The sequence below is a fragment of the Morus notabilis genome, unplaced genomic scaffold (assembly GCF_000414095.1).
Source record: "Morus notabilis unplaced genomic scaffold, ASM41409v2 Scaffold1491, whole genome shotgun sequence".
Lineage (NCBI taxonomy): Eukaryota > Viridiplantae > Streptophyta > Magnoliopsida > Rosales > Moraceae > Morus > Morus notabilis.
In genome coordinates this window covers 1,013-10,723 of record NW_010359599.1, presented here as the reverse complement: position 1 = coordinate 10,723, position 9,711 = coordinate 1,013, and the positions used below count along the sequence as shown (strand labels likewise).

General features: G+C 45.8%; 2 protein-coding genes across 2 annotated transcripts; one reads left to right on the top strand and one right to left on the bottom strand.

The window, feature by feature from the left end:
- The first annotated feature begins 1,594 nt into the window (after positions 1-1,594).
- On the top strand, positions 1,595-2,733 carry LOC112090951. The gene is made up of 3 exons (XM_024163464.1): positions 1,595-2,009; positions 2,061-2,223; positions 2,487-2,733. The coding sequence occupies exons 1-3, from the start codon at positions 1,595-1,597 to the stop codon at positions 2,731-2,733; spliced, it is 825 nt and encodes a 274-aa protein (XP_024019232.1).
- Positions 2,734-7,095: 4,362 nt separating this feature from the next.
- LOC112090950 lies at positions 7,096-8,868 on the bottom strand. The gene is made up of 4 exons (XM_024163463.1): positions 8,735-8,868; positions 7,861-8,050; positions 7,516-7,521; positions 7,096-7,404 (listed from the first exon to the last, which is right to left on the bottom strand). Exons 1-4 carry the CDS (start codon positions 8,866-8,868, stop codon positions 7,096-7,098), a joined length of 639 nt encoding a protein of 212 aa, XP_024019231.1.
- Between the last annotated feature and the right edge of the window lie 843 nt (positions 8,869-9,711).

Sequence of the window (9,711 nt, the reverse complement as noted above, 5' to 3'; positions counted from 1 at the left end):
TTGTAGACTCTTAAAAATGAGTTTCTTGAGGTTTTGGTTCAAATATTAGTTTCTGGGTGAAATTGATGATTTTAGCTTGATATTATTGATGATTATTTGAAGATAAACTCTTATTAAGATGATGATTCATGTATTTGAGAGTGGTATTTGAAGATTAGGATATGCATGGTAGGTATTTGATGAAATGTTCAAATATAAGTCCTCTGTACAGCCTATGTAGATTCTGTTTTCGTGCCATATATACTTATGATTTTGACTGATCTTATATTTTTCTATTAAAGTATACATCTCGAGCTTTACATGAGTTTTTGAATCACTCCAAACTGATTTTTCTAAATTTAGTTATGAATTTTATAAGTTCAGTTAAAAAGCTTTTATTTTCCTGACGAGATTATACTTCAATCTGGATTTCGGGCTGTTTTTGGTTAGTTTGAAAAATCCGAAACCCATCATGTAGTAGCTCTAAAAAGAGGGTTTTGAGCCTACTTTTATTTGCCACTGGTCTCATAATGTTTTGAGTTTTGATGAATTCGTTATGAATATTTTCATAATATTGCACAGTTATGTGTTTGTTAAATGATTATATGAATGTGATTTTTGAAAGCTATGGTTTTTAAAGGTTAATTAGCACATTGAAGGCTCCCCACAACCAGCTAGTTTGTGCTTGCAAAGTGGTGATCAAAATTCAGGTAAGTAGAGTTAAAAGCATTTCAAAACTGCATCACAAGACCTATTTGACTTAACTTGTTCAGAATTATGATTATATAAGTTTATTCTCTTATGAAATTCTTATATGATTATGTTCAAAGAGTATTCATGATTAATTATTTTGAAAGAGATTATGATTTATGCTTATTATGTTTTTATGTTTTAAGAGATTTTATGGTATGGTATATGGATGAGAGGCTGGGTAAGCAGGGGTGCGAGGGACCGGTACCCCAAATTAGAGAAACTGTCTCTTTGAGACAACTAGAGAAAAATGGTAGTAGGAAGTTTCTTGTTGATCACAAGAAAAAGAGATTCTAAAAACCCCGCTTAGTGTTTAAGAGAAGAGAATTGGCCAAAACTAGAGAAGGTCCTGTATAGAGAGGCTTACTTGGAACCGAAGTTCTGTATCATACCTAAACTAAGAATAAGTATGAAAGTGTATGAACAATGATTAACAAAGAGATTTTAGTCACATAGATTTTAGATACTTACTTGATTTGAAATCTACTTACTGAGTTTTTGCTCATTAGTTTTACCTCGTGATGCAGATGATGTTGTTGTTACCGAAGAGTAAAAAGAAATATGATTTCCAAGGTTAGCTGAGTACTCCAAGTCTTACATCTAGCATCTTGCTTATATGTACTTCCAAACACTAGATGGGCTCAAAATGTTTTTATTTTGTTACGATGTCGCTTTTGAATAACTATTTAATGTTTAAGATTTGTGGTTGCACACTTACTCATTTTGTTTAAAAACTTTTAAGAAAATTTTGTGATGAAATCAACCACAAGTTTTCGCATCTTAAAAAATGATATTGTTTTAAGTATAGAAAGTATGTTTTAAGTAGCACCACCTTGCTAAATTCGGCCTTAGACCGATTTAGCCTATGGGGGCGTTACATAATTTGACGATGATATACCAAAAGCCGAACGAGTTACTAAGGGAATGGCTCGCGAGATATGGGGAAGCTATCGCCGCCACGATGGATATAACAGATAGAGAGGCCTTGATGGGTGCCTTATCTAGTATGAAGAAAATTACCCCCTTCAAGAGAGAGTTGAACCGGAAACCTCCGTCCAGCTACAGGGAATTTTTGGCGCGAGTGCAGGGGTACATCAACGCTGAAGAGGCGGACGCAAACGACCCCGAGCACAAGTCCAACAAGAATAAAAGAACTGAACAAGGGTCGATGCCTGTGAAACAGGATGGGAAGAAGCGTCAAGGCGGAGGAAACGGAGATAAGCAGCCCGCCGCGACGACGAGCGCTCCAGAAGCCAAGAAGCCGAGGCAAGAGGATACCCGTAAGCCTCGACTGTTCCAAAAATATGATTCCTAACATGAGCTAACGGTAGGAGTCGAGGAGGTCTTCAATCAGGTCGGCCGCGGGAACTTGCTGCGCCGACCGGAACTGATGAAGTCAGATCCCAGCCGAAGGAACCATAAGAAATTCTGTAGGTTCCACGGCGATGTCGGCCACCACACCAACGATTGTGCCGACCTCAAGGATGAAATCGAGTGAGTGATCCGCGAGGGAAGGTTACAATAGTTCAGGGCCGAACGGAGACCCCGAAATGACGGCCATGGTGGGCAAAATAACGGTCGACGCCGAGAGGAGAACCAGCGCCCAGAGGATCGCGAACTCGTCGGTGTCATACGGACTGTCCTCGGCGGCCCCTATATAGGAGGAGACTCAAGGAGGTCTCAGAAGGACTACGCCCATGAGGCCAGGGGGTTTACCAGGAGCGATTCTGGAGTGTCTCTGCTGCAAAAACCTCAAGGTACAGCCACACCGACGTGGCCTTTAACGAAGATGACGCCAGTGGGGTTCATTTCCCCCACAACGACGCCTTGGTCATGGAAGCCATGATAGGAAACCACATCGTGTGCCGAATCCTGGTAGACAATGGGAGCTCGGTGGACCTTTTATACTCCGACTGCTTGGAGAAAATGGGGATCCAAAAGGAACAATTGGAAAAGACCTCCAGGCCACTATATGGTTTCACCGGGGACTCCGTCATCCCCTAGGGGACCATCCGGTTGCCTATAACCGCCGGAGAAAAACCCCGACAGGCTACCACAATGGCCAACTTTGTGGTTATAAAAGGAGGCTCCCAATACAACGCCGTGATTGGAAGACCAACCCTTCAGGCGCTAAGGGCCATAACTTCCGTCTACCACCAAAAGGTCAAGTTCCCTACCCCAAATGGCGTGGGCAAGATAAAGAGAAATCAGTACGAAGCTAGGGTTGCATACACCGATGCCCTATGCGGATATGACCAGCCGGGAAGACAGGAGGCTAGGGTGGTTTATCAAAACCCCGTTGAGGACATAGACCCCAGGGTTCAAGAGGAGGTCATATGGTCTCAACCCATCGAGCAATTGGTGGAAGTTCAAGTTGATGAAGGCGGGTCCACCAAAGTGCTGAAAATAGGCTCAGACTTAGCCTCATCGCTTAAAATTGAGATTGAGAGTTTCCTCACAAAAAACTTAGATGTCTTCGCTTGGAATCACGCCGACATGGAAGGGATCGACGCTAACGTTATCTATCACTCCCTAAACGTCAACCCCTCATATCCTCCCAAATGCCAGAAGCGTCGACCGATGAACTCCGAGAGATATGAAGCGCTGAGAGAAGAGGTCGATAAGCTAATCAACAATGGCTTCATCAGGGAGGCCCGTTACCCACGTTGGGTATCGAATCCCGTTCTAGTAATCAACAAAGCTTGCCCAAAGGACGGCTTCCCACTCCCATGGATAGATCAAATGGTCGACGCCACGGCAGGACATGAGATGCTGAGTTTTATGGACGCCTACTCCGGATACAACCAAATTCCCATGCACCCAGCCGACGAGGAGCACACGTCCTTCATAACCGACAGGGGCCTCTACTATTACAAGGTGATGCCTTTCAGACTAAAAAATGTAGGGGCTACCTACCAGAGGCTCGTAAATAAAATATTTGCTCAACAGCTCGGCAGGACAATGGAGGTCTACGTCGATGATATGCTTGTGAAAAGCGCCAGGACCAGCCAACACGTCGACCATCTGGGGGAAATGTTTGGTGTACTGAGAAAATACCACATGAAACTTAATCCCCAAAAGTGTGCCTTTGGAGTTGGGTCAGGGAAATTCCTCGATTTTATGGTCAGCAACCGCGGGATAGAAGCAAACCCTGAAAAAATTAAAGCCCTACAGGATATGCGGTCCCCAACTAAGCCAAAGGAAGTGCAAAGGTTAACAGGATGTGTCGCCCCCCTAAACAGGTTTATATCAAAAGCGATAGACAAATGCGTCCCCTTCTTCAATGCTTTAAAATGAAGCAGGCGTTTTGAGTGGACACCGCAATGTGAAGAGGCCTTCCAAAAATTGAAGGAACATTTGGGCAAGCCCCCAATTTTGGCAAAACCAAACCCCAACGAAGAGCTCAGCCTATACCTCTCCGTGTCCCAACACGCCGTAAGCTCCGTACTGATAAGAGAAGAAGAAAGGGTACAATTGCCCATCTACTATGTGAGTAAGAGGCTCCTCTACGCCGAATCAAGATACAGCGAAATGGAGCACTTAACCCTCGCCCTGATGGTAGCATCCAGAAAGCTTCGGCATATTTCCAATCTCATACCATACAGGTTCTCACAAACCACCCGTTGAGACAGGCTCTACAAAAGCCCGAAACTTCCGGTCGACTCCTCAAGGGTCGGTAGAACTAAGCCAGTTTGACATAAAATATGTGCCAAGAACTGCGATCAAGGGCCAAGCTTTGGCCGATTTCTTAGCCGAGTTCTCCCATAGGCCGGCTCTCACCATACCTGAAAGGGTCAAGACCACAGAGTGGAAGCTCTACGTAGATGGAGCATCGAGCGAAAGCGGGTCAGGAGCCGGCATCTTGTTGATCAGCCCAGAAGGCCACAAGATTACCTCGGCGGTTCGATTTAAATTCAATGCGTCGAACAATGAGGAATACGAAGCGCTAATCGTAGGACTACGATTGGCCAGCCACCTAAAGATCGAAAGGCCCAGCGTCTTTAGTGATTCTCAATTAGTCGTCGGGCAAGTAAGAGAAGAATATCAAGTGCGCGGCGAGAAAATGGGACCGTACTTAAGGAAGGTAAAGGAAGAACTCATTAAGTTCAAAAACTACGAGATACTCCAGATACCACAAACCGAAAACATGAACGCCGACGCTCTGGCAAAGCTAGCATCTTCAAGAGAGTCCGACACACTAGGGGTTGTTCCCATCGAAGAATTGGAGCGGCCGACTATTGAAGAAAAAGTTAAGGCATTAATCGTCCAAGCAGGTGAAAATTGGATGACGACACTCATCCAATACCTAATGGACGCACAACTACCAAACGATAAAGACGAAGCCAGACGGATCAGGTATAGAGCTGCTAGGTACTTATTGTACGACGACTTGCTCTACCGACGAGGCTACTCAACCCCTTTATAGTGGTGCTTGGATGATGCCGAAGCCCAGAAGGTCCTCCACGAAATCGATGAAAGAGTCTGCGGTAACCACACTGGGGGGCAATCTTTGGCTCTAAAGGTTTTAAGGCAAGGATACTAGTGGCCCACGCTAAAAAAAGATGATTTTCAGTACGCCCGACGTTGCGACAAATGCCAAACGTATGCCACAATTCCTAGAGCACCCCTAGAAAATTTAACCTCCATTCTCAGTCCATGGCCCTTCATCTTGCACCCGGAGGCTTTAAATTTGCAATCGTCACGGTGGACTACTACACGAAGTGGGCGGAGGCAAAGGCTCTAACTACAACCACGGAAGCAGCCTGCACCAAATTCATGTGGGATAACATCGTGTGCAGGTTCGGGGTTCCCCACTCAATAGTATCCGACAACAGAAAGCAGTTTAACAATGCCTCAACACGCAGATTCTGCGACAACCTGGGCATTCGGAAATATTTCTCGGCGCCAATCCATCCACAATCTAACGGACAAGTCGAGGTGGTCAATAAAATACTAAAGTATACCCTCAAAAAGATACTCGATGATATAAAAGGGAAATGGGCCGAGGAACTTCCCAAGGTCTTATAGGCATACAGAACGACGAGCCAAACTACTACGGGTGAATCACCTTTCTCCATGGCATACGGCGTCGAGGCAGTTCTCCCCGTAGAAATCGAAATGCCGACTCTATGAACCATCGTCCATAACGACAACGACAACACGGAAGGCATGAACGGAAGACTCAACTTGTTAGAAGAAAAAAGGCTCGACTCCCAACTGCGCCTCGCCGCCTATCAGCAAAGAGCAGCACGATATTACAATAAGAAAGTACGGCAAAGAAGGTTCATCCCAGGGGACCTAGTATTAAAAAGGATAACGTAGAGTACAAAACCCAAAAATATTGGTCCACTGGGCCCAACTTGGGAAGGGCCCTACTGCATAAGGGAAGTACTATGTCCTGGCACCTACATTTTGGAAAGCCTCGACGGCAAGAGAATTCAACACCCGTGGAATGCAGAACATCTAAGGCTGTACTACCAATAGTGTATGTAATTCTTACGCATCCCAATTGTACATTTTTTACAAATGAAATAAATTGATGTGTTTGCAGAAAGAAAGGAATTCACCCCTTAACAACATGTTTGCTTAAAAAACAAAGGTTATATCAAACAGACATGGGGGGACAGAGGTCCACAAATCACTAAAAACATGGCAAGACGACCCCAAGGGGTAAATTCGACATCAGATCCTCCAAGGAGGAAAGGCGAGCACTTAGCAAAATTCTAAGGAATTTTCTAAGACGGAGACCCCAAGGGGTACAATCGACGCTAGGTCCTCCAAAGAGGGAAGGCGAGCACTTAGCAAAATTCTAAGGAATTTTCTAAGACGGAGACCCCAAGGGGTACAATCGACGCCAGGTCCTCCAAGGAGGGAAGGCGAGCACTTAGCAAAATTCTAAGAAATTTTCCAAGGTACAGACCCCAAGGGGTACAATCGACGTCAAATCCTCCAAGGAGGGAAGGCGAGCACTTAGCAAAATTCTAAGGAATTTTTCTAAGGCGACGACCCCAAGGGGTGAAATCAGCGTCAAATTCTCCAAGGAGAAAAGACGGACACTTAGCAAAATTCTAAGGAATTTTCTAAAAACAACAAATTACAAAGCAAGGTATGAACAAAATCCGTTATCTGTATAAAAAAAAGAAAAGATGTATATATAGATAAAATGAAAAGATGTCCGAATCAATATTATGTTACAAATACAAAAAAGAGAGACAGGTAAAAATCAGTTCAGGCCTTGCCGCCAGCCACCGACTCATCGCCGTTACCAGGCGGGGAAACGTTGTCATCACCAGCAGGAGGAGGAGAGTTATAAAGGAAGCTCAAGTCCCACTCAAGACGCTCCTTCTTGATCAGATTGACAATTTGTTAACCTGCAGACTGAAAATCCTTGGTATGGATGTCAGTGAGCTCCTGAGAAGCCTTGAACTCCTCAATAATCTCAGCGCGCCTAGCATCGAAGGTAGCCGTAGCTTCTACTTCGGCTTCCCTCTTCCCTTTAGTCTTCCCCTCAGCAAAACGCTTCTTCGCTTCCCCAGCTGCTTCAGATAACTTTTTATCGGACAAATCTACCCGCTTCGTGAGATTCTTGACCTCAGCCTTCAACTTTGCCAGTTCATCTTCCAAACTCGCTAGCTTGGCCACGGCCACGTCCCTCTTCTCGACGGCATCATCTAGCTATTTTTTGGCATCGGTAACAAAGGAGTTGAGTTTGGCTTCCATGTCATCCATCTCCTTATCGTGCTCCTCAACCTTAACTAGGTCAAGGAGGTTAAAGATGGAAAGGACCAGGCTCTGAAAAGTCAAAGGTCAGAAAAACAGAAATATAAAAAAGAAAAAACTCTCGACAAGATCTTACGTGGATTTGGAAGGAGATTTGTTTACGCTGACGGTCGACCAAGGAAGATTGGGCGGTAGCAACCCAGTGTGGCTCAAGGAAAGACTCATAGAGAGCCTGAAAGACGAGGGAGAAGCGAGGGGGAAGTTTTAGCATCACCCCAATCTCGGCGCCAGATACGTCCGGGACTTGAAACGTGGGATCCATGATTTTAGCCCCCGGAATAAGTACGCGTTCTCTCGGCGCCAGAGGAATGTCGCGTCAGGAATAGGGACTGCCGGCGTCCACGTCTCTACCATCGGCATTTTTTCCTTGCGTCTCTTTTTCCGCGTAGGATCCATTTTCGACCCCGAAGGGCCTTTGGTCTTCTTGCTCCTCGGCACGTGGGAAGAAGAGCTAGCTTTCTCCTTTCCCTTCGACGGGGGCTGCTGGCTCGGCGGGGGTTGTTGATTCAACGGTGGCTGCTGGCTCAGCCCGGATTGCTGGCTGCCAGGGAGTTAGATTCTCAAAGACGCCATTTCTACAGGAAACGATGAGATAAAGATATAGTCAGCGATTGAAAAACCTAAGCCACGATAAAGAAGGGCGTCGAAAGTAGAAAATACCTTTGGCGCTTAAGTGAAAGTATTGACGGACGGCGTCTAAATTGGCGGGGTCTGGGAGATCAAGGATTAACCTGGCACTTCGAAGGTTGGCCTAGGTCAGGAGGGTGTCTATATGGCGAACCTCGGACCGGTACGAAAAGGCCTTCTCGATTCTCGCCAAGCTGTTCCCAGAGAACTTCGGCCGGTCCTGGTTAACTGAAAGAAGAAAGATTGTCGGCATACGAAGAAGAAGAAAAAGGCAAAGTGAGGTAAAAGAAAGCCAAAATTCTCACCCATGTTCCCAAACGCCGCCTGCACCTGCCTTCGATGTGGTAGGCGGTCGTTGGGGTGAAAATTGAAAGGCCCGCGAATCATGAAAAACATGAGTTTCCACCCATGTGACGAAGAGGGAATCCCCAGTATCAACTTCCCGAATCTGGGCAGAGATCTCCCGTGTCTGCTAAAAAAATACCACCCCTCACACTTAGCGATGTGGCATAGTTTGTACATAAACCGGAACTCGTCTACAGGGAGTTCCATATCAAACTTTTGGTGCCAAAAAATCCAGGTGCCGGTAAAGCAGTACCAGAAGTTCGGCGCCAGTTGAGCGGGGGAAATGCCATAAAAATGGCAATAATCCTTTACGAAAGGATGAACGGGGAGGGTCATCCCCGCCGTAACGGCTCTAGTATAAACCGGGAGGTACTCGGTCGGCGGCATGCTAGTCCTAAAATGCATGTGTGGGAAGAGGTATTCAAACCACCTCCCGTCGATGCATTCCTCCTTTACAGCCCGGATAATATCTTTATTTTGGACCCTCAACGCCACAACATCGGCGGTAAAAAAGGGCCTATCCGGATCACCACTTGTGCAGCTAGCGGGGCATCTACCATCGAGGCAGCCACCCCGCCTACACTGCCTCTCGTGAAGGGGATCCGTTCTACCGCCTCGTCCAACATCCGCTCTACGCTACCAAATTCACTACCGAAGCTGTCGCTTGGTACATATCTGGCTTCATATCCGGCCCCGACGTCTTCTATGTCTCTCAACATGGAGTCGATGCTTGAAGACGAAGAAGACCAAGAGATCTCCACCATTGAAGGGGAGTCTGGACGGATGACGGAAGAATCCTCTCGACTGGGGGAATTTTGGGCCATTGTTCTGATGATTAAAAAAGTAATGAGCTGAGTTAAAATCCTAACGTTGAGAGGAAGAAAATGGTGACTATTCTAAATGATGACTACTAATACGCCTCGACTTGACGTTGACCATTCATATGAGAATGGCAACGACGAGTGTTCATAGAATTTCAAGTCCCTCAGAAACCAGAAACCAGAAGAACACAGACAACAGTAAGATGGAAACAGAACTGTCCTATGCGGCAAAGTAAAACAGAGTGAGTAAGAAAAATGAACAAAGGATGATGAAGCTTACCGGTGAAAAAGGGATTCCGGGGAGAAAATCTCAGGTTGAATACAGCTTCGCGACACACCTTGAGAAGCAAGAAGTACGAATCGAGGTTCTATGGAGAAGGATTCCGACGGAACAAAGGGCAGTTCAGCA